This window comes from Acanthochromis polyacanthus, chromosome 20, assembly GCF_021347895.1.
Source record: "Acanthochromis polyacanthus isolate Apoly-LR-REF ecotype Palm Island chromosome 20, KAUST_Apoly_ChrSc, whole genome shotgun sequence".
Lineage (NCBI taxonomy): Eukaryota > Metazoa > Chordata > Actinopteri > Pomacentridae > Acanthochromis > Acanthochromis polyacanthus.
Genome location: NC_067132.1, coordinates 14,563,401 through 14,589,831, shown reverse-complemented (window position 1 = coordinate 14,589,831; position 26,431 = coordinate 14,563,401). Strand labels below are relative to the sequence as shown.

Genomic DNA, 26,431 nt, shown 5'->3' with positions numbered 1-26,431 from the left:
TGGGACTTTTTTTGCTTGTTTTTTGATTGTTCCTTGTTTTTTGGTGAGCTTCCAGCCATCTTGGAGTGTTTGTATTGGATCATTTATCCCCACTGCAAAGAGTGTACAAACAACATTGTACTGTGATTCCACTTTCACTGATTGACCTTCAAACAGTAATTGGCAAGTCTGGTTTGGTTGTTTGTCTCAGGGTGTTGGATATTGGATGGCTGCCACTAAAGCTCAGCTCTGTGTCTTTTCACACTCTCCCACGTCCACTCTTCCACGTCCCCCCCCCCCCCCTTTTCTTCTACCACCTAATAATCTACAGCTCTCTACCTGTGGCCTCGGTCATCAGCTCTGTCTTGCAGCCCACATTTTAGCTTTCCCCACCCCACTTTGTACATAAACTTTGCATGATTGTCATGTTTCATGTCATGTGTCTTGCTCATGTCTTTCTTTTTTTCTTTTCTCTCTGACCCAAACCATAACAGTTGCAGTTAGCATGTACCCTGCCAGATGCCAGTTATGATGATGGTGACGGTACAGTTGGGTTGCTGGCTGGGTGATGTTGACTAAGTGGAACACTGCAGCACTACTGGCAGACATAAGCTCATGCATGCACACATGCACACATACACAGCTACACACAAAATAACAGTGCCAAAGAGCAGCCTCCGGGCCAGCTAATAATTCTTCCCCAGCCACAGCATTTCTGAGGCAAAGTGAAGCAGCTGAACACCGCCCTTTTTCTGCCCAAGAAGTCTCCCACAAATACTCCTTCAGGGAGTAAATGGCAAGGGGATACTGCTGCTGTGACATACCTCCCACTCAAGCTTGCATAAAAATCATTACGAGTCACCTTGGCAGCTTTTAGCTTCATTTAAAAGGCACAAGTCATCATCAGGAATAGGTCTCGCACATTAAAACTGCACCTGGCATTTGTGAGTGAATCGTGTGTACTGAAGAAAATACACTGTAGGACTGAATCTCATACACACACACACACACACACACACACACACACACACACACACACAAACACACACACACACACACACACACACACACACACACACACACACACACACACACACACACACACACACACACACACACAGTACTGCTCTCTACTGAATGAATGACTGAGTAGGGAACTGCTGGAAAACTGCTTCACTACAGTTCACAGATAGGTTTGGCTCCACGGTGTAATCAGATATCGGCGTCTCTGTGTGTGCACATGTGTGTGTACAAAGCATCTGTGTCTCCCACTTTTTTTTCCCCCTGCTGAGCGTGTTTACTGGCAAAACTGAAACTACCTAACAAACAACCATGCCTTGGATTACAATGTACTTAGCCGCATGATTTACACAATTTTACACACACAGACAGAGGCAGGCAAGCAGATACAGGTCCATATGCAGTACTAGGGATTGCACAGATGAGCATGTGCTGCACATGCAATCCATATGTACAATTAGTCCATTCACATGCACAGTAAATACCCACTGAGTGTGTGTCCACCAGCTAAATTATCTGTTCCCACACTGGCACAGTGAAAGAGACAAATACTGAAGGACACTGAGGGCACACGCTAACGGAAAGTGGCACCAAACCCAATTTTCAGACTAAAAACAAATGGTGGCTCGGTTCACAGCACAAAGCACATCCATTCTTTGAATCTGCTGTTAAAGTTTTAACTGAAAGGTGGAACGAGTTGCAATTACTCAGGTCAAATGCAAGCCTTACTCAATGCTGTAACAGTAGCAAGAAACCTTACAATTTAGGAGCAAAAATCTATGAAACTGTTTATTATTGATGATTTCATAATGGCTGGAAACCAGGGAACACAATTTTTATCCTTTTTTGACATGTTCAAGAGACGTTGGGGATTTCGTCAGCTGCAGTATTTGATAGTTGTGGGTGTGGGAGAGGAGTCATTTCTTTCCCATCATTCTGACCCAGAAACAGAGTTAATTTATACCAGCTGCAAAACACAGCTGTCAACTCCTGCAACAGACAGGGCATCGATAAGGGGAGAGAACAGGAGTGACAGAGATGGAGGGTGAGGCAGAGAAGGCAAGAAGTCTATTAGGATGCACAAATGACACACACACACCTACACCAATTTACTTTCAGAGATGATCGTAAACGACACACAGACACCTACATAGAATCACTTTTAACGCAACTTCTATAAGTGTTGGAGGGTGTCAAAGTGTTCGAGAATATGCACAGTCAATAACCAGAGCTGTAGTCAAGCTTAGTGGGAGCACATTAGCAAAAGGAAAGTTTTCAGCTCACTCTAAAGGCCAATGGAGTGCACTCAGAAAAGGAGTCTGGAGAATAACCAGCAGACTAGAGGATAGAATACATTACCCTCTCGGCTCAGAAAGAGACCTTGCTCCTTTCAAATACACAAACTGCTTCCATCAGTTGTGAACCCTTGATAACTCGAGTGGTTTATGGATACTTCCAGCTCACATTCAACAAGCTCAAAGCAAGATGAACACACTGCTGTTCAACAACATCAAGGAACAGCAAGTGCTGATGCGAGCGAGGAAGAATATGACAAAGAAGGCAACAATGGCAACAACCCTGAGGATATTTCTTCATTTAATGATTAAATCTATTCTACATACATCGAATTATTCATAATTATGTGAAAAAAATCTTAATTACTTTGGAGATAGATACAAAATATGTAAAAGAACAAACTAGGGGAGTCTAATAAGTCGATAAGTCTAATAGAAAAAATATGACAATGCTGCTACTCAGTGTCTGACTAGATTTCATACGTTTTCCATTCTTCTATTATATTTCTTGAAAAAAAAAATACATTTATTGATTCATCTCAACAACAAAAACACAAAGAAAAAAGAAAGCTTATAATTGAAGATGTAATATAATATTAAAGAATAATGAAATGGTGCTGGTATGAGCCGTAACAGGTTGGTATCTATCATTTTAAGATAAGAAAATTGGAGAGCAATGTTAAAGAGAAATAAAAACAGTCAGAGTCCTCTATAGCAACAATAACTAAAGGCTGATGAAAGCACCACATTTATCAAATCACAGGAGTCTAATTGTATAGCCCGTTAAAGTTGCAATTACATTTTTTGGAGGATTCTTTTTGCATGTCATATTTTATTAGATTATTGCAGGTGACTTTTTGGAGCCATCTCTGGACATGCTGGTTGGGGAACTTCTGTTATTTAATTTTTTTGCCATGTTTTTGTCACTTTCATTCAGCTGTGCTTTTGTTGGATGGTGACCAGAACAACAGCAATAACTGACCAAAAGTACCAAAGTTTCACTTCTGACTGTACACTTGCATAAAATAAAAAAGCTGCTTTTAATGTCAATAGAAATCAGAGAAGGACAGGCAGAGGAATAAAAAAAAAGCAATAAAGTGAATTAAGATGGATCCAGAAAACAGAGACTGATCTACAAGAGATACAAACCAAATCTAACTTCCACCATCTTGGACAATGTCAGATGCTGAACAAACAGAAGAACAAGCTATAGCAACAGATAATGGAGGGAACATCCGTGAGTGTACTGCTGGGTGTATCACAGAGACGTGAAAGTAGGAGTTACTCTCAACCCAATTGTTACCATCGACGGTTATCAGATAGTTCGGGCAGACAGGAATAAATCTGAGAGTGGCAAAGAAAGAGGCGGAGGATTTTCCACTTTTATTGACAACAAATGGTGGCACCCTGATCACATTAGAGTGAAGGAATGTTTCTGCAGCAGAGATATTGAATTATTAGCCCTGGGGCTACATCCATACTACCAACCTCCAATAATCCAGCAACTGTGCTCTACCACAACACTCCAGATGATGCAGTCCAGTGTTTTCATGTATTTTTGTATTGTGCTGTATTTCTTGTATTCTTCTGAATGCTACAGCTGTCACATTTTTGAGCAACTGAAGCAATTTATCTTGGGGGTTATTAAATAACTCTGCCTCCTGCTTTGGTCATGTTCTAAGTTAAGCAGCCAACAAGATAGAAAGGAACATTAAACACTAGAATTTCAAAACAGCCTCCCAGCCACCAAAATGTGTTTCTCTGTTACTGCTGAATTGCTTACTATCATTTTAACCCTCTGGCCTGTTTTCTCCCCTTTTCTAATGTTTTTCTGGCTCTAAAGAGTGTACAGTTCCAAAAGGCAAAAATCTATCAATAGCAGAATATCATTTGAAAACAATAAATTGGATAGATTTAAAATATGGGCATGACAGATAGAAAGCATCATCTCTTTTAAGTCAGAGTATTTTCCTCAGAAAAGATTAACTTGCTGCTGCCGGCTGTTTAGAACAGCAAATATCATCAAACTCATTATTGGTGGAATCATTAAATCAGGGTATCAATCGGGGAAACAGCAAAAACATGAGAAAACATGCAGATTATGATTTAGCAGGAAACAAGGTTAAATTGCCAGGGCTTATTCCAGAGCAGGACATTAACTCCAACTAAATGAGAATATGCAGAAAACTGATAAATTGTGAAGCAAATCAGCTCCGGTTAAATTGGTCTCTGTGAAGCTCTCCTGAGGCAGTTGGAACTCTCCTGAGGCGAGTTGAGACATGATGCAACACACTGCAAAGCATCTTGAGAAACTCAAATGGCTTCAACTGTAGCAGTATGGGAGTTGTTAAATCTGAAAAATTTAACAGGGGAGATAGCCAGTTGACATTCATCTGAGAATGCGAAGATTGTGCATGAAGCAGATTTCCTGTTGCGCTTCCCCACTTAAGGACATTAAATGTGACCTTTGATGTTTCGCCATCTTATAAAGAGTAACTCACAAAGAATGGTCTACAAAAATGCAGAACAATCCTATTCAGTTAGAGTGCACACTATAGAGCTTTTTTTGCAAAATGTGTGACAGTAAGCCACACATTTTAAAATTGTTTCCGACTGATTTGATTATACATTTCAAAATGCCATTTAAATTCCTTAAGTCATATCTGGAGAAATACGATGAACTTCCTTTTGCACAGGAATAAAATATATCTGGGAACTTCATGTGCTTTCAAGGACACACAGGACGGATGGCACAGTTTCAGTAACTCCAGGCTGAAGGAGAGTTAGTGGTGATGATGAGTGCAGTACAATAAGTTCCAGATCTTGACTACAGGTCGGCCCCAAAGAAAAAACAAAGGTAACAGGAAGACAGGCGATAAACTTTTAAATGAGTGTGGATAAAATTCAGGGATCTTGAATAACAGTGCAGCTGCTATTTAAGTTGCACCTCCTTTTTCTCTGTGGCCAACTTCGACCAGGCACAACTGAGCCAGTGGCCACAGGACAGAAGCTAACAGACCACAACTTCACAGTTATTCTTCTCCATTATCTCACAGACATGCACACACTACATGATCTGAAAGTCATGTTGCATCACATTCTACAGGTTTAATGCTCCACGTCACCTGATCTCAAGGGGAAACAGATGTAAACAAAATGGAAACTGTGATGCAACAACCTGCTGTAACATTAATAATACTTTGCAGTGAGCTGTAGCTGTTAGTAGCTTCCAATTCGAGAAAGCTTAGCGTGTTTATCAATTTTTTTCCCCCTAGGTATCATGTTGGATGTCATTAGGGCAGCCCTGATGAATTTCTGGATACTTAAGACTGGATCTACAAACCACTCACATTACCAAATAACCTGGGCTGATCACTGGATCAGGCCAAGATCTAAGACCAGATTTCTCTTGTGATTGTAGGGAGAGGTTGACACTAAGACCTTTTCCTTATCCAGTTGGTTTTAAGACACTTACTTGTCACTAGAATTGTAAGGCAAAGTGTTCATTTTTCAAACTGGTTTCCATGAAGATTGAACTAGGAACTAAGATGAAATGTTCAGATCTTCATCGGATTTTACAGAATACATTGGATATATTTTTCTCAAACCTCCTGGTTTAGGTCAAGACTGCCGCAGTTGTATTTTATGGTTATTGCTGGTTCCATTGTTTTGCTGTTCCCAAATGAGTGTCAGAATGGCTAATTTTACATGCAGTATTGGTCTAATACCAGACTGTTAGTGCATCCCACTCATGAGTAAAGCTTTTAGTCACATGTCTGCAAGTGCAGCTATGTAATTTCCCTAATCTACACATATCGTGGTATTTTCTTGTTGTTTTCACTACATTGTGCTTCATGAAAATGCAACTTAATGGTCACAGTAGCAACAGTTGTGTGAATATAAATGCGGGAGATCAGAAGCTGATTCAGTTAGGTTCCTCTGGCAATGTTCAGAGGAAAGGGAGAGAAAAGCTATACACATGTAATATTCACGAGCAGCAGCATACTTTTATCACCTCAGCTAGAGCTCAGAACCATTGTGTTTCATGAAAAAAGCTAAGCTCTCAGCAAGAACACCTGACAGAAAGTACTAAAATGCTCTGTCTTACCAGTGCCTTCATTCATTGTCAAACTCGTCCTCTCTCAAATCTTTTAGTAACCCAAAGTACCAACAGTAGTTGTAGGATAACATGGAAATACTGCATGCCACATTTTCCTTAGCATTTTCCCCAGCAACTAACACATACACACACACACACACCTACACACACACACCCACACACAAGCAAACAGATGGTGTCTTCTAAATGGAATCTAAGCCATGTATTCCTCATGTGTGGATCCTCACAGGGACACCACAGTGAGAGAGGTGTGTTAGGCATCATGATGTGCCGCAATGGGAGCAGGACTGCTGGGTTACTGGAGCAATAAGTATGCAGGGAACACACACGCAGGCATACACACCTGGACAGAGAATGTCAGTGTAAGGCAGAGAGAGAGAGTATGTCAGCTATATTTAGTTACCCTTTTATCATCCATTTACTTAATGTTTCTGTTACACACTTGCAAATGCAAGCAAATACAAGTAACAAAGACAAACCAAACAAATAATAGACAATGTAGAAGTAAATTGTAAAAACTGATATGTTTAAGATGTGCTGATAAAATGACGTTAAAGCTATCACATAATGCAACACTTTGGTGTTGTCAGCACCATCAATTATTATGAGCAAACGTTGTGTGTCCGATGTATGAAATGCATTATTCATGAAATATCATGGTGTTGTGCAAATAGGCCTGCTGAAGGCAACTATATCATATACATACAGTTCAATCTGAGAGCAGCAGCGTATAGCTGCATATCAGTCTATAACCATGGAACAACTACAGACAGTGCAGATGGATATTTAGTGAAGAAAACTGCAACTACTGATCTGAGACAAAATTTTATGAATTTAAAATCTATGCTGTGCATTTAGCTGGTAAGACAATTTAAGCGACATTATGACAGCATCATTTCATATACAGTCCAATTGTGAGTACAAATACTTACTGTTTGTGGCCATAAAAAAAGGTTTGCTCACCTTCCTGAACTGCTAAATTGATAGACTTTGAATTTGTCGTTTCTAAAACATGACTTATATGGAGTTTTGTTTTTTGCTAAGTAGATACTATACATCCATTCAGCTCCAATGGATTACCTGACTGAAAATACATCTCTAAATAATAAATCAACATGAATGTCTTATTTCTTTACTCAAAAATCCTCATATTTCTGTCAGATGTCAGGGAGAGCTTTTCAGCAGCAGGTTTATACATTCTCCTCTTGTTGCTAAATGTGCATTATATTTAGCTTCATCAGAGGATGGACTGTCCAGTGCATTTGGTAAAAATATCTGTAAAAATGTTTGGCTTAAGGAAAAGAATGAACACGCTTACAAAAATATGGTACAGTAAATAGTATGGTATTCATATTTTTCAGCCCACTACCTTAACAGTGTTGCATTAGTGTGGTGTGAATCAGTAGAGCTGAATGGATCTGATTAAATCAGGTATGCTGCAATGAATCAGCATTGTGAGAGTACTGAGATATTTTGTGATGTGAAAAAATGCATTCTAGCAGCCACTGCAGCCAATCTGTCCAACGCACTGCTATGTAGAGCTGATTAGAGTTGTTGTAAGATAAAACTCCTTGTTTCCTGTTTGACAATTAACTTTGAATTTCCAAAACATTTCTTTTCTCAGGGGAAGAGTCTTTAGAGCTGTCGCACTGCAGAAGAAAATAAGACTTCAACAATGGCTACATGTCTGTGATGTATTCCTATCTGAGTAACTTCTACTACATTTGCTCTCCCAGCGGGAGCAGGGAAACGTGGGTTCAAATCTGGTCTAGTGCACGGATCTGACTAAACACGGCATGCTTCAGTGATTCAGTAATGTGAGAGCACTGAGAGGTTCTCTGGTCTGGGAAAAAACACAAATGAATGCCATTTGCAAGGGGAAAAAAAGCTTAAATTGCTATCAGCACTTGTCCTTCACTCGGTAAGGGTAAATGGAATATTTTATGGTATTAAATTAAGGAGAACTTCACAGTCAATGTAGATAGGCAAAATGATAAATCTATGGTGTATTGCACTAGCTGATGAGCTAAATCCAAATGAAACAGCATTCCATTACACAACGGAATAAGACCAAGGCTAAACACAAATCACCAAATGCAATTAGTGTGAACTTGAGAGATTTTTTTTTTCAGAGGGATTCAGGAACGTCTTCTCCTTGTTAAAGCAAGACTGTACATAAATTTGAGTCAAGCTATTTAGCAGAAACAGCCCAACACCTCTCATCTAACATGTTATTTCAATAAGTAAGAAACCCATTAATCTCCTGTTTCCCTCACATCAAACCAACCCACCGTGATTTCCATCCTTTAGTCTGCTTCTTCTTCCCTCCCCTCCTCATATTGTCCTTTCTTGTTCTTCCTGCTAACAGAAACTAGAGAGCATCAGGCCTGACCCATTCCAGTTAAACAGCTGCCTTCCAACGCACCCCATCAAATAACTGCCTTCATTTTAATGACTTCTTCAATTATGCCTACACTAGCTAGAGCTCTCAGCCCCTAATCTCCATCATTCCCATCCATTACACTCACGCATTCCCTTGGCACCAATCAATCTTTGGTTTCTTTTAATCACTTTAAAGCAGCAGAACTGCTTTTTCCCTGAATAGCAGCAACAACCTCCTGACCTGCCTCATAGCAAGCTGTTCCTCGGCTATGAGGTGACATAAGAGGACCAAAAGCAAAAATTTGCTGATTATCAAAGTTTAACACAAAGCAGATTTGGTATATTTTCAACACACACATATACATATGAGAGTTCCTACCTGCTCTTTGACAGAGGCGAGGATGGAGGAGGTCGTCTCTGTCTCAGATCTCTCTCCATTGGAGGCCGGCATCACAGGGGGGACCATGGCCCCCTTCTCCTGCTCTGCAGGCTGCTCTGGCACTGGCATTGCTAATATTAACACACACACAGAAAGAAAAAAAAGATTTTTTTAAAGGGTGGGGACCTCTGCCACCTTTTATCTTTGCATAATCATCTAATCGACTCCACTTTGATTTGGAGAAGTATGGCAGCAGAGACGTAGGACTTGGGACTTCTCTCTCTGGAACTACTGAGCTACAATGCTGAGAAACTTAAGAATCTAAAAAGTCAGCCTTTTACTGTATTTTATAGATGACAACTGCACAGTTAATTGAAATAAGATAATCAACATTATGACTTTCTGATAGAAATGTTACTTGGGGTCTGAAACCCTGATTTTCTGTTTATTGCATCTTGTTCGTAATCTTAAAATGCCAACTTCAGGGACAAAAATTTTGTCTCTCCTACATCAACCTATCGGATAAAGTCAAAAGCCCAACAAATAAAGGGGGGGAAAATCCCTTTTGAAGATAGATTTTGTGCACAAATGCATTTAAAAAAATATTACTGAATTAATCACGATAGAGTTTACAGAGCATGCCACATAACTCATATTTCTCCTCTCACCCCACGTATTTGTTTGCCTCTTCACTGCTCAATATCTATGAAATCCAAAATTTCACCCAAAATGGATTAAAAATTGTCTGTCAACACTGTAAAAACCAAAAAATAACAGTAAAAATCTTGCATAATATGAAGAAATCTATGAAATAATTATTACAATTATTCAAAATAGAAAACTAGAATTATTAATAGGTTCTAGCTGATTTAAATGCGGAGGCAACACAGTGGCTTGGTGGTTAGCGTCATCACATTGCAGCTAGAAGATCCCCAGTTCGCATCCTGGCTCTTTCTGCGTGGAATTTGCATGTTCTCCTTGTGCATGCGTGGGTTTTCTCTGGGTACTCCAGCTTCCTCCCACAGTCCAAAAACATGCTGAGGTTAATTGGTGTTTTTAAATTGTCCGTAGGTGTGAATGTGAGTACGCCTGTTTGTCTCTATGTGTAGCCCTGTGATAGACTGGCACCCTGTCCATGCTCTGCTATCGCCCCAAGTCAGCTGGGATAGTCTCCAGCCCCAACGCAACCCTAATGAGGATTAAGCGGTGAACAGATAATGGATGGATGATTTAAATACGGCAGAACAGTGTAATTTTATTTACACTATTATTTAGTTTCATGGTATGATGTCACACGATTGCACTGCTCCTTAAAAGGATGTCATGAACAGTTTCTCTCCATTTGCAAAACTACTTGTTCTCCAGTAACAATAAAGTTGTGGTGTGCTATCTTTCTATGTAATGAGAAATAACACTACTCTCAAAGCAGGAATTGAAAAGGAGTTGAAAATAATAGGTAGTACATATCAAGTGAAATACTTTAAGCATGACAGTCAGGCAATCAGTGTGGCCCAATGTGGATACAGTGAGTGCTTGTGGCATGTAAATAAAGAACAAAACCTGGACTCTTCTGACAAACACTAATTAGTCTACAACAACTAGACACACACAGTTACAATTGTCAACTGTGTCACTTCCAGTATGTTACTTCACAAACAGAGGTCCTTGTAGACTTGTTAAAATGTGATGCCCCACTTATCCCAACTTTAATTGCTTTATTCAGAATACAGAAAAGTGACGAATGTATATGACAGTTAGTTTCAAAGAGATGCGTGTCTCTCACGATTACAGTCTGAGCATTTGGGTCATTGACCTTCATCACCACCTCACCAAATTAGCACCAGTCAAGCATGGACAAATCTGCACTTCATCATAAGGCAGTGATAATCCATGCATCATTTGACACTTTTAACATAAAACATCTACAATATGAATCACTATGGCAATATTTTTAATATAAACACTAATTACTGACATCATACCATATTTTTATTTTCTGTACCATGTCTTCATTCCTTATATTTCAAAAAATGCAGGCAAAAAACAAGCTACAGACTTCAAGTTAAATCTTTAACATTCTTCCACTACTTTCTACTATTGTTAATGAAATTATTTTTGTGCCATTAGTTCAGTCCAGAAGGGGACAGAAAAAGAAAATGCACAAACTCGTCCTTCAGCCTAAAATATACTGCACTGCAGGTCGGTGGTCACAACGGCTTGTCCAGCCATTGTTGCATTTTGGAAGCAGACAGAATAGATTGTTCTGGAATACAACAACGAGCACTAGTTGAAAACAAATGGCAAAAAAAAAAAAAGTTTGACAATGAAACTTACCCTATTTCTAATGAACTGAATTGTTTTAGGTCATCAATTAAACATCTCTACTTCTTTCCTGTCTGAGCTCAGAGCAGAGAGAGAGATAGAGAGAGAAGGAGAAGGCGAGATAAAGAGTCAGAGAAATCAGGAAATTGGTTTGCAAGTTTTATGGAGAACAGACCATAGGGACAGGATTTTGTCAATACAGACGCCCTGACTTCAGTAGGAGACTAAATAATGAACTGAGTGAGTGTGGGGTTTGATTGTGGAGTCTCTTACTTTACAATTTGCTGCTAGTCTCAGCCCTTCACTTTTACCATTTGATGAGATCCGAATCTGTGCTGCCAGATTCGGTTGGATGCACATTCTTCTGGTGCACGTACACGTCTGCAGTGTAGATCCTGCCATAGATTTTATTAGGATTATATTATTTGATACAGGACTTTTTAAGAGCAAATATTTATTCACAGTAATGTCCTTTAGAGAGCTAATCACACAGGCGTTAAGAGCAAGTGAGCCATTAGTGTCAAGCAAGTCAGTTACCTTACACAGACAGTAAGTCAGTGAGGATCCAGACAGTCTGTAAATCAAACATCCAGTCACTCCGTCAGCCAGTCAGCTAGCCAGTAGACCGACAGCAGGCTAGACAGGGTGGTGTCGGTAAATAAAACATGCCAGTGAGATGGCCTGCAGATGGTAATTTTCACTCTCACTGACAAACACCACTTCTGTGTCTGGCATCTCCCCTCCTGAGTGGTGATGAGTCAGCAGACTTTGGCTCCTGAGCAAAACCAGAACCCCAGTGAAGACCATATTACATGCACTGGCTGACTGCCGCAGTTCTCTTGAATGAGACTGCCAAATGTGCACGGCAGTGGACAGAGGAGGGATTCACCTTGCCTTCTTTGTGGACTCCTACAGAAGTTTTCCACAGTAAACACCTCCAGCAATGAACCGGAGCCCTCAGATGTCAAAACAGAATGAACCTGCATAAACATGCGCCCCATTGATAATTGGATATGTGGCTCCTTGGCAGCAGTTTTCTGCTGCAGTGATTCGGGTTTTCACTCTGTACAATATATAGTTACATCTGTAGCACTAAAATCTACTGTATTTTGCAATAGGCGCATTAGTCCTTTCTCATGGCAGGGAAATCACAGGTGTGACTAATGACATTAATGAAGGCTTCATTCCATTTAGCTGTGCCAGTAAGCCATGCCAGTGCGCCTGCCTGCATAATACTAGAGCCCTGGCACCGGCACACCTAAATTAAATGCAACTGTTATTAGTTGCACCTGTTTTGACAAGTAATAATCTCTTTACCCACTAGTGTGTGTTTTAGTGCATTTTTAGTAAAATGTGCAAATCGACACAGTCGAAGTCTGAAGAAATGTAGAGGAAAGGGGTAATTCATTGTTTCTGCATTTACTGACAGAGATGAACAGTGCTTTGTGGCATTAGCTTGTCAGATAATCCCTATTATTCCACTGCTTTTTTGACACAATGCTCACAATATTCAGAAAACTGACAAATGCAAGCAAGTGCAGTGCATTAAGTAAGCAAAGACAAGTCTGAGTGACTTTGATAAGGGCTTTTCCGTAAGGCTGAATCACCTGAATCAGTAAAAGCAAAAAGGAAAAAACTCCAAGCGCAGCAGCAAAGCAATTTTTGAGACATTGCATATAACAGTACACATCATTGTGAACCTTTTACCATCAGAGGAAACCAGTGATCATGTATAGAGCCGGCACAAACTCTCAGTGTCCAGCAGGTGCTATGTTGAGAAAATTGCAAAGCTGACTCCCTGTATGTGGCTGCTGCCGAGATAATCCCAGTGCCAACACATTCGCCATCAAATGTCACAATACTCCACCACCCCAATATTCTTCCGAGGCTATTGTCGGCAGGCACAGTTGAGCTGCTATTGAATAGATGTGTTACATCCTGCAGGGTACAATGTAACAGGAACCTCAGCTTAGAAGGGGCTTTTGTAGCTCTGGGGACACATTTAATTGCAGCGCATTCTGACTGATTTGAGTCGTGTGCGGCTTCCCATTCAACTGAGGAGGAAAGATGGTCTGACATTTCATTTGGCTCAGCCTTAGATAAGACATGAAAAGCTCAGACAAAGCCTCCTGTTTTTGACAGCATGGTAGAAGACCGAGCTTTTAGCAGCATTCCTTGGAGAACAAAGTGTAAACAAACAAAAGAAAAACTCCAACAGGAAAAAAATAAATAAATCATAGTTTGAAGTTTGACTACTACTAATTTCTTTACAAGTTTACAGTCTGCAAACGAGACAAGCAGTCACCGAACTACAGCATATATCTCTCAGACAGACACAGCAACACGGGTTATGAGGTGTGCAAGCATTAACTGCAGCTCCATGCCTTGCTGGTTGCAGTAGAAACTCATAAGCTGCAAAATGCATGAATCTAAAGTAGTACTGTCGATTGTACATGTCATGTCTGACACAAAATGTTACAACATACCGGGGTTAGACTCACATCTTACATCTGATAGTCCAATGCGAAAGGGTTCATGGTGTTATTTTATATACATAATTCTATTACTACATGCTACGGATGCACAGTTTTGGTTTTGCAAATGTCCTTGCAGATACATGCACATGTTTTTGCCACCAAAGTGCAGAGAGCAAAATAAGAACATGACACAAATTACACAGTATGTATTTTAGTGTAAAATTTACTAACTAAATTCTTAACTTCATTCAACTTCCAAAGAATTTGGACTGCAGCCACAGCCAGGGTGACGCTGACCTATTTCACAAGTTGCAAAACAAGTAAATACAAGTAATATCTATCCATATGTGCACCAGGAACACAGCTTCAAGGATTAGCCTGTGGAACGCTATCTGCCTGTCAATTTCATTTTAAAGCCTTTATCAGACTTAAAAAGAACATTTAGTAAATTCTGAGTTAAATCGATTGGATAAATACATTTAGACTATTAGCTATTAGTAGATGATAGTTTTAGAGTTGAACACAACTTGTCAAAAGGTTTGGCAAGTGAAGACATAAATTACAGACACTCAATCTCAAAATCCAGATCCAAGTTTTAAATCTGGTCACTCATTGCCAGGAATGATGGCATGGTTGCTGCTGTTCTTACCCTGTATGCATCTGTGTATGTCGGTGTGTGAGCAAGCACGCAAATAATCCTGTAATAATGTAGCAATAACTACTGAAGTGATGTTGACCAGATGTTTTGTCCTTTTTTTGTTTGTTTCACATCATTTTGAGTACTTTCCATGCTTCAGACTTACTCCGCGCCCCATGCCGCCTTAAAAATACATTCAGCCAATTGAGTCAAGCAACACTTGCTTTCTCAAACATCGTAGTCAACCACTTAGCCATAACAAATTGCCACCGTGCACACATATCTGAGTATTTCAACAATAAAGAATTAACATCACCATCTGTGGACAGAGGTTGCCAACAAGACAGCGTCACAACAAGATGGAGTTATGTAACATTACAGGTGTTTATCTAAGATCAAAATGGAGGCAGAGTTAAAAAAAAATAGATGCCATCGGACCCATAAGTGTTGCAAATTCAAGCAATAATTAGTAATGACTACACTGACAACCCATGTGATTGAAGGTCCCTCCTCAAGATGCTCTCTTGCTTATATTAAATCTGGTCTTCAGTCTACTTGGCCTGGACCTGTCACGTCTACTCACAATTTGGAAAAAAAAAAAAAACATGCCTGCATACAACACAGAGATTGCTAACATACTGAGTCAAGGGATTTTGCAGGATAGGCACCTCCGACCCACACCTGCTCCTTCACACCGTACATGAACATGTCCATGCTTGCACACATGGACCTACACATTCATTATTCGCTTACACCTTCCTCTGAGGTTCAGTGAAGTGCCCTCCCACTTCACCCTGTGACCCATCAGCTCTTTGAGTCCCCGATTCCATGACTTGTCGGTCCGCCTTAATTGCTGCACTCACCCTCTGACCTGATCTTCTCTCTTATCCCCTTAACAAACCTACTTTCTCTTCAAACTTTTTCATTTTAAAATCTAATTAGTTTGTTCCTTGCAGCAAGATGTCCCACTTGATTACAGTAGGCAATGCAAATGCTCACAACCTAAGTTCTAATCTTCAACTGAAGGAAAACTGCAGGATAAATACTAATGTTTTGAGTGTCTCATGAAAAAAGTAGTACACAGTTCATTGGAGTCAAAATTCTTTTTGTAAGAGACTGTATTTCAGAGTTTATTTTAAATTGTATTAGAATTTCAGTCTTTGCAAAACACTGAGTCTTGTGCTGTTGAGGGTTCCACAGCATCTAAATTCATTGAAGATTTTAAAAATCTGACAACTTCTTTAGCAATTTGCTTCTAACAACAATATGAACAGGGGCCATAAGGCTTTCTTCACATTTTTCTCGATTCAATTCAGTCTGCTGTTTCATCCTCCAGCCAGGTCCCAAGTATTGCGTGATCTGGAAGCCACTGTGGTCATAGCTCCTATAAGGAGCACAATCAAAAGTGTGTCTCCTCCCCTCACATAAAAAGACACTGTTGAAATATTAACAAAGCTCTGAAATGCAGCGTAGGTTGGGAAGAAATGTGTGTATAGCTACAGAAAAAGATGGGGGTTTCTCGATAATTTGAAACACAGTATGTAGAGCGTTAATCCTCCTGCAGATCTACATGCCAGGTTAACGGGAATAAAGTAAAAAGCTGTCTGAATTCTGTTTTCCTGCTTCAGTTTCATGTCCTGGCTCAATGTCAAACTGTTGTGGCTCACTTGAATTGAAGGAGTCTTTCTAAGTGTTATTAGTAACACCTGTACTTTATCCCACTATGACAAGTCTAAATGTCAGTACTGGAAATGGCCTGTGTCAAAAAGGTCTTCTTACCTTCTCCAAATCAGGCCAAGGGGAAATCTTGACCGACAGCACACAGGCTAGACAGCACTGTGAATCAATAAAGAATGTGAAAAGAGTTAGTGTGTTGGTCAAGCCAGTCCTGCTCAATTATGGCTGGCTGATCAGGATATTTGTATTTTCTTCCATTTTGTTAATCTGTCTTTCCTTACTTTTAGAATTGCTTTTTAAACCTTTACATGCTGTGCAGAAATGTTGTCAAGTAAACCCAATAAACACCTTGATATCAAATCACAACTGTAAAGGAAACAGCTGGAATGCATGCGTACACTTATTCATCACCACCTGAAAACACATCGATCATTCTTTCGACATTCACAGATATTCACACACCTGCAGGCACGTGCAATATCCTGCACTGCAACTATATTTATAACATGGCAAATAAATGAAAAGTTGAAACCTGCATTCCAGTGAACATAACACTTATACAGACAGTTTTCTTTGTTTTTATGACACTCAAATTTGTTAAATCCGGTGATTTAAAGCTATGCTTCATGTGTCAGACATCTAAGCATTCAAGAACCCATCAAACAGCTGCTGTTCATGTTAAAATGAACCACAGGGCTCAAATATAAGTTGTGCACTACCTGTAGAGGAATGACAGCTGTCAGATGTTACTGTCTTAGCCCAAGCCAGCTAATTTATTGCTGCATGGCAAGTGCTTTCGACCCGATTGATCCGTAGAAGCTACTGACTCAGTGTAACAGACCTTTTCCACAGTGGCTTGTATTAGCAGGAAAAGCACAGGTGTATTTGATAACATTAGAAATGATTGTCTTCCATTTAGGTGAGCTCAGTATTACAAAGACAAAAACTAAAATCAAATCAGCAACTTCCGAAATCAATTGGTGCCCTGGTATAGCACGAGCCTACGCACATTTGAGACACCCAAACAAATCAGCCCTTTCAGACAAAGGATACATAACATTGTTGGCTTCATCTGTTAAAGGGTTGGCATTCTATCTTCTAGACATGTTTAAATTAATGCTCCACAGGGCAGCATTCACATATACCAGTAAAATTACTAAACAAGTTACAATATGCATGCAATAATTTTTATACTAACATAGTGCATAGAAAATTCAGAGGAAAGACTCCTACAAACAGCTGGAACCAACACACTAAACTTCAGCTCCTGTTTTGTCAAAACCTGGGTTACATTAATTATTGGAGAGTCTCATTAATCTGATTTGTCACTATTCTGTCTTTATCGCGGTAAAGTTTTATGACTTTCTGTTAGTAATTTAATTGTGATTTTGGTACAGAGTGTCTTTGAACTGTCTGTGATGTTATAAACCAATATTGGTACAAAAATGCTGAAAAAACCTTCCCCAAATCACATAACACAACTCAATGTTCGTGATATCCATTACACTTTAGACTTGCATCATGTTGAAGATAATAGAGCAATGTTAGTTGTCATTGCACCTAACATGCAAAATCGACTAGGGTGCTCTTTCTGACACAAGTCGACACATTCAGATGCCATCAGATTTCCTGTATTGACTGCATATCTGAAAGTTGCTTATAATTACGTGGCAAAGCAAATATGATGGGAAATACAAAAAAAATGAAGGAAAGCTAATGTTTCTGATGATTTGTGACCAAATATGGCACTGATTCTTCTACAGGATCACAGATACAGTCTGTACAATCAGAGTATACTTCAAATTTCTCTGTCTCTTATCAGATTATTTCAGTATCTACAGCTAAATACTGCTTTCAACAGTGATATTTTTCAGTATTTTTGGTGTGGAGTCCAAGATTTATAAATTGCTACTTTATTATCATCAACATGTTGACTCAAAGTGTCATTTTAAACATCATAAATTCAAAATGAGTTGCACTAAAACCCTCCATATACTTCCAGTTTGAAATAAGCCTCAATAGCACACATAATAACATTTAATGTACGAGGTTAAGGTTAGGCTGGCAGGCTTGTGTAGTTCATGCTTTATAAAGTTCCAAATTTTAAATTGAAATAAGTGTATAAATTGCTTCATTAAATTTGGCTCCGAGCAAAAAAAACCAAAACAAATAGAGGCCTGTATTTTACAGTATCCCAAGAGACTGTTTTGACAGTGACATACCTACTAAGCAATCTTGTGTGAGAGAACAGCTTGAAGCATCACACTGCCATTGGTTCTATACTAAACACTCTAACATCATGTTCTGGGAGTGATCACCTGTGTTCATTATTCTTTTAATCCTCTGCACAACAATCTGTTCTCTATATTTTATGCAGACCGAAGGAGGAATGAAAGTCGGCGCATAGAGGGAGATTTTATGTCCAAAAATACGCCAGTCAGTCTTTTCATTTGTAATGTAACAGGCCTTGAGGCTGCATTAAACTGTTGTGCAAGGAGGACCTGCCACCTATCTGTCTTTTGCAACAGATTACTCCTGAGAGGCTGTCACCAAAATCTGAAGTTTACTGCTGATATTTTAGAAAGCAGTTATTTTTTTCTCTTCTATCAAACACAACTCTGCTCTGCTGGATATATGAGGTGTGCCATTTCAATCAGCAGTTGTGCAACTATGTCTGGAAGCAACAACTGTACCAGGTAACCGAGATGCTAGGTACGTTGCCAAGAGTTTTGCCAGTGTTGTGTGAATTCAGATGGAATCACTTCTGCACATTAGTCTAAAAACAAGGAAATTCCGCCACAAGTTTGGAGAGAGGAGACGAATAATACAATTTCAAACAGTAATTTTTCATAAATGACTGCTACTTTACAATCATCTTTGTTTAAAGGTTTGTTTCAGGGATTGTTTTTATATCATGTCCCATACAAGTTGCATTTTTGATAACTCACAGTACAGTAATTACAGACTGCTTCTAAATCACAGCAACATATATTTGTGTACGCACATACGAGCTGCATGAAGTGCCCCAGAAGTGCCCCAGAACATCAGTCAGTGAGCAACAAAATCCACTTTTGCACTAATTCAAGACTGGGCCCCTTAGTGGATGGCAACAGCTTTATTAAGAAAAACAAAGAAAACGTCCTGTTGTGAATAGGATACAGTCAGCATAAAAGGAGCTAATACACTGTGTCACATTTCAAAGACAAATGTTTCTGAAATAGCTCAGTGCAACATGGCAATTCATTCATTCATGTTAAGCCACATTTCTGATGACGCAAAGTCACTCTCTGAAAATTTTGCTTTCTCAAGGGAAGTCCTGCCCCTGCAAGCATTCAAGGATTCAAAGAAACACACACATACACGCAGCTATTATTACTGTTAATGACAAATTCCAGAGTCTACATGCCATTTATTGCTGTGAACCATGCATGAATTATTAAAACTGACTTATGCCAATCTGTTCATTTAATTGGAATTTTAAATACAACTTGATGGCAATCAGACCTGTATTGCCGAATAAAGTGGCTACCCGTATTTAATGCTCTCCTGTTTTTTCAAACCCTGAAGGAGGAAAGTGTAAACAGACTTGACAGAAATGTTTGACTCTGGGAGTTTTGAATATATTGTGACTCATTAGCTGTGTGCACCTTGCCAACATCCTCAACAGCTCAAATAATCATCATCCCTAACATATGGCTAATAATGCTAATGTCATCAGAATGAGGCAAAGCTTGGAAAATGAAGAAATAATAATTAGAATTTCCATACCCAATTTCCCAAGCCAATCACTCCTGATTTCCACAGGCTGCTTTGCCTTTCAAAAATGATTCCCAAAGTCTAGCACATCTGAACGTCTTGGATGATTGATGGCTCTAATTTACCTCCATGTAACGTCTAATATTAAACTCTGAATAATGCATAATGCAGTTAGCAGCACTGAGAGACAAAGAGGGCGCACGTTACGGGCATGAGACAAATGCACACACTCACTGGCATCATGGCAGCAGCTTCACAACTCAGCGCATTCACGGTCTTAAATATGCAGACACACCCACGGCTAAAAATAGCTACAGTATTCTCTTGTGGAGAATTTTATGAACTGAAAAGATGCATGTCAAACACACAGACACCTTTTACTTCTCAATCTGATAACAATATGCATGAACAGTATGTTTCAAATTCTAAAGCCAAATAATGTTGTGTGGTCAGGGTTCAGAGATTTTACACAACAGGCCCCAAAAACATATTTTAGTGTCAGAATTCTCTCCTTAGTCCTCTTGGTTTTTCTGCCTTAAAAGTACTTCATATTTTATCCTAGCTTATTTTTTCATAGACACACATTCATACAGTCATCTCCTGTCTAACAACCTCCATATTAAAATCTCAACTCATGTACAGTTATTGAAAATCATCATTTGCCACTGTTAATGTCAACTGTAAACTTATCTGTCCATTTAACTTTCAAAAAACAAAGAAAAAATGCTGTAACACAATGTTTGTTATGGCATGATGCAAATAACAGAGGATGACATAAATAAAACATTGTAATATTAGAATTTCAATACTATACTGTTTGTAACAAATCAAGTTTCTGAGTTTTAGTGGAGGACAATACATACTAAGGTGTTTCTGGTATTTAGTCTAATTAATATAAATGGCATGGACAATATATTGGAAACATCAGTGTAACACAATGTAATAAAACAGCACAACAAACTATAACCTCTGGATTTCCAGCAAAAACTGAATTAACATTCAGTTTTTGCCACCATGAAGGCAGGATTTCTACCAAGGCTGTTGTAGAACCTGGCAAATCAGTTTTACTTCCCATGGCTTTAGCTTTCTCCACCAAGAAGTCAGAAACCTGCAGTAAGTTACAAATATCACATAATGAATTAGTGGCGTGTTAGAAAAGATTTTGTTCAAACTATCCTAAATTGTCTCATCATATATCATTCCCATGTTTGTGTGGACACTGAAGTGTGTAAACTGATGTACATGAGCGAAATTTTGTGCAAATCTTAGATCGCTCTGTGGGTTGGTTTTCCTTCTAAATTTCAAGAATCCTAATGCTTATAAATGTGCTAAAAGGAATAAGTGTGAACCCGCTCAAATGCACATTTTCGAATTGTGTACTGGTAGTTTGTCAAAGTTGTGTTCTTGCCAGAGGAATGAACACGCTCAGACAACTCCAGACGAGGTGATAGCGGGTGTGGCTTATGGCTCCAGTAGCCTCAGTGATTCAGGAGGCCGGTCACAGACAACTGTGATCTGATGCCTGAGGCCTGTTCTGCTTGCTCTCAAAAGCCCCAGTGCAAGCAGTCAACAGAGACGGCAACATTGATTATTCCAATCAATATCCCCAACTATCGCTATTTTAGCATTTCTATAATACACTGCACTGTTATACCACAAGTACACCATTTATTTAGAAGCTCTCTATAGTAAAATTAATATGTAATGGATTTCTCTTAAAGGAGAGAAATATAAAAAAACATATTTTCAGTTTTTGTTGTTGTTATAGCCTGGAGCGCTAAACATGCACACACACACACACACACACACACACACACACACACACACACACACACACACACACACACATATATATATATATATATATATATATATATGCACTGAGCTCAGTCAGGCAGCTGGGAAGCAGTGAGATGGTTGACCTAGATTGGGTGCTGGGTTTGAAGACATGCAGGAGAAACCATCTGCATACAAAGTCAGAAATCTCTAGACCAACAGTCAGAAAAAACAGAAAAGAGAAGTAGAAATAATTCCAACTTTTTCCCTGCTACAGGATATGTAAACTTTCCTCCCTGTAGTCTGTTTTGCTGTTCTTTATTTTGACATGAAGAAGGCCAGAGGAAACAAAAACAAAGATATGGACAGGCACAGAGGAGACCACTGTGGTGTCATCCGACACCACGGTACAGAACCACTATATTGTCTTCTCTATATGAACAAGAGTGCAACTTCTGAATGGTAGTCATGAGTTACTTAAATGACAGGCAGAACTCACAGCCTTCACGAAAAAGTACAGCTTGCCAGTTTGCTCATTTGATAATTAGGTGAATCTTGAAGGTGCTGCTAATTAGCCAGATTGTTGTTAAGCATGCCGTTCCTCGTAACTGCAGCCAGATCCTGTGCCAGCATCAAAATACATCATCTCTCTGTAGCTTCATCACACTTGAACAAATACACTCTGAGACATTATATTTGACATGCAAAAGTCAATCTTAAATTATAGCACCCTTATTAGTCTGCTGGGATGCTGCCCTTGACTTGAAAGTCATTTCAATCCTAAGCTTAGTGAGTAGATTATATATCAATAGAGAGTCAAAGACACAGACAGAAGAGAAAAACAGAAAAGTTAATATGACATTTAATGATTATATATGCTATATTGTGCATAATACTTTCTAAACGAGAACTTTTAAGCAGGTTTCATCTCCTTGACTTACAGACTATAGATACTGTGGATCCTTAACATGTTCAAAATATTAGTGTGGCCTTCCAAAGAGCTGTCAGCAGCAAACCTCTGAAACTGAAGATGAGAGGCCAAGTGTACAAGAGGATCAACTGTAGAAAAACAGGGTTTAGGCAAATAGAGGATGGGAGGAAAGCACAAAACAACGCCTAATACATAAAATGATGTACATGTTTGCATGTAGGAGAAAAGGTGAGGAGAAAATGGACAGTCTATTCTTTACTGAGTCTCAATTCTCTCCTTTGTTTCACTCCTCTCTCTTTCATTTCCCTCACACCTGTCAGAGCAATGTGCATCTGATAATCTCCTTAAAATCAGCACACTGTCAGCGACACACGTAGATACAACAGGTCTGACACTATCAAAACTGATTTTCTCAACCAAGTGGAAAATCTTGTGAAAAAGGGTCAAAAGCAGTAACAAAAAACTGTGTATGTGACAACAAGCAAGACGGTGTAAAGGAAATGTGGTGTTATTTGTGTGAATTGAACACACAATACATGCGGTGCTACCCAATTTTTCAACTATTGGGACTTGTCACAGTTAAGTGACTGAATGATCTGTGAGACATGGCTCAGTGATTGTGGATTAGCTCAGAGTCCTGCCATCGGCAAAGATCATTTGTCTCAACATCAGTGAGTCACTCAGGCAGTCAGACATTAGTCCACTCTGACTTTATTTTTACATCTCACAAATTCGCTCCTTACCCTTTACCTTTTAAATATGAAACAACAATACATATAGTCCAACTCACAGACATATTCATGCTTTCCCCACACCACTGCATACTGAAAGTCTACATAATAATATCCGGGATTCCCTGCCCACTCATTCTTGGACTTTAGAACAGTAATATCCTACATATGTTCATGTAGGGCATGCCAGCTGTTATCTAGATTATATAAGCACGATGACAGTGCAAGATTTACAGTATTTGCAATGACATACTGCATGAGCAAGAATATATTTCATATTATAATAAAAACAGCCTATACATTCCCTGAAGCATGCAAACGCATGCACGTAATGATGTACAATATGCCCAGACCCATTTATAGCAATTAAAATATGCTGTCAAGAGTCTTGTAAGACAGAGAGGGATAAAGGCTAACAGCTAACAGCTCCCTGAGGGAAGGCCACTCAAGGCTCCCACTGTTTCTTTACAATCACTGAAAGCTTCCTTTAAGTCTCTCAGGCATTGTCCTTGACTTACAATCCTGTAAGGGAACACAATCCAATATGAATTTCAAACTGTGTGCAAACCTTTAAACATTTTTCAGTGCTTGGAACCCGCTGTAACTGCCTTAAATTTGCAAGAAGACAGAACAATGTGTGGTTTTCATCGAAGCCCCCAGGGTCAGACTGCTCAATTTTTTATTTTTGTTTTTTAGTTAATACTATTCTCATATTTATTAGATTTTTAAATCAACTAAAATAATTTTAATCTAAAAAAATAAATAAATAACCAACCAAACTCAGATTGTTAAATTTCATGCTTCTGTATTTTATATTTCTATTAAAGTCAATGTTCTCACAATGGTGAGCATATAACTCAACTACAAGGCTTTCTAAGGGTGTTCACAAACCATTGAGAGCACAGCTAACACAACCCTGGTGGACTTTACAACATCCTAATTATACAGTGGTCATTGTGACACTAAACAGCTTTTTTTTTAAAGAAAAAAATTCTTTGCATTTCCAGTTTCTCTCTGCGACACAGATGCACAATAGATAACAACTTTGAAGTAATGAAACAGGGCTTTTGTCTTCTTTTATGCCTTAGATCCAGCATCATTCAGCTGGCCTTGCTGGGGAAATGAAGCATCATTACCAATTTGCCCAAAAGCAAAGCCAAATGCAGTTTGTTCAGTCTTAGGCCACCCCGAGCAGTTCAAAAACCCTCATTAATGTAATTGAAAGGAGAGTTTGGCTTTACTGCTGTGGGCAACCAGTTCCAAAACGAACCTTGGTAATTTGGCTATTTGGAAAATTGATCAACATTAATAATGAGTAGGCTTTGGCCAGCACTTTGAGACTCTGTAGAGGAAATCAGGCTGGTAATAGCTGGTGCTGAACATAAAAGCTCCAAATATAACTGCTGTCACCAGCTATTTGCTATAAATGCACATCCAGGAGCTGTCCATGGTGCTGAAAAATATGACATTTCTCTCCCCAAGCTCATGAAACAGACATAATCAGAGATACATCACAATTAAATGGAGTTTCAGTCTTTGACATAGTGACTAAACAATGTATATAAACATGATTAACAGCTGGGAGTGCAGAGAATCCACAGCATTATTTGTTTGTTTCCTCTATCCCTGCTTAATACAGCACAAGTTGAAAGAGAACCATTTTTGAAATTCCATTTATTTCAACCTACACTCCTGGCTGTACATTCAAATACACTGTATGAGCACATTAAACACTGAAGTGTTTGGAAATGAAGTGAAATGCCAGCACACATCTCTCTTAAGTCATCACTCACCCATGTCTGCACAATTACCATCTGAGCCGATGACTTCTGTGGAGCACTAACCTGTTAACGCTTTGAGACGACACGCATTCCCAGTACCTCTGAAAAGTGGAGGGATAGTGTGACTGAACAGGAAAAAGTGCCTCTGAAAGCATCACAGGTATATCCCATCTTCAACACTCAGAGACACAGTGAGGAAGAGTGAGGAAGTGAGGGGACAGTGAGGGGAAAAAAAGGCCGACAGAGCGCAATGAGCGTATGGTGGGTTCAGTTGATAACCTTGACCGAGACTGTCATCCTGCCGCTGTCTTGTATGTGAAGATATGATTGGCATTCAAAGAGGATAGAAGCCACCATTTACCTGAGTGTTATCTCTAACACAGCAGGCCCGAGTCGCTCTGTGATCTAATGAAATAGTGCATTCCTCCACGACAGGACCAAAAGGGAAAATGAGATTTGGCTCCAAAGAAAAATGGGTGGTCATTTCATATCTGACGGCGTTTTATTAGTTTCACAAAATGTTGTAAACACGAGAATGGTCAGATGTAAGCAGGGGCTTTTAGAAAACCACCCTGTTCACTAATTTCTGCCTCCTTTTCAGATAGCTTCCAGCTGCTTTTTCATTTTGTTTTCTTTACTTTTTGTGCTTGTTGCATTCGATTCTCCAATCATCACTGTAATGTCACCCCCACCCCCACTAAATAAGTAGGGCAGCTACTTGGAGAGTGGGAGATCAAAACTGACAGGTCAGTATTCGTAAGAGGTTGGATAGAGGCAGAGGAAAAGATGGAACAATATAAAAAGAAAAAGACAGAGACTGAAAGGAATAAACAAAAAGCGGAGAAAGAAAAGAGCGAGGAACACTTCACAGATACCCCGCTGCAGTCTGATAATCATGTGAGCTTCAGACACAATCTGTTTGCACATGCACACAAAGTGCACATTGTGTATTTAAATTGGTTACATAACTAGTTGTTTTACAAACTAAAATAGATGCATACAGTATGAATACACTCTCTCAGTAGTTTGATACAGCAACCAGCCAGGAAAATCAAGATACATCCATCCGTCCATTTTCTGTACACCGCTTAATCCTCATTAGGGTCATGGGAGGGCTGGAGCAGACTTAGGGAGAGGGCGGGTGACACCCTGGACAGGTCACCAGTGT

At 39.3% G+C, this 26,431-nt stretch overlaps 1 protein-coding gene across 3 annotated transcripts in view; it reads right to left on the bottom strand.

Annotated features, from left to right (window-relative positions):
* Positions 1-26,431, bottom strand: part of ctnnd2a (catenin (cadherin-associated protein), delta 2a) — a 267,403-nt gene that overhangs the window by 221,130 nt on the left and 19,842 nt on the right. For 2 of the 3 annotated variants that reach the window (XM_051940356.1, XM_022201208.2), the window contains exon 2: positions 9,176-9,306. In XM_051940356.1, the coding sequence (XP_051796316.1) occupies positions 9,176-9,304 (129 nt within the window). In that variant the 5' untranslated portion in view covers positions 9,305-9,306. Of the gene's footprint in view, positions 1-9,175; positions 9,307-16,390; positions 16,448-26,431 lie in introns of all 3 variants that reach the window. The other variant, XM_051940357.1, reaches the window with a different exon arrangement.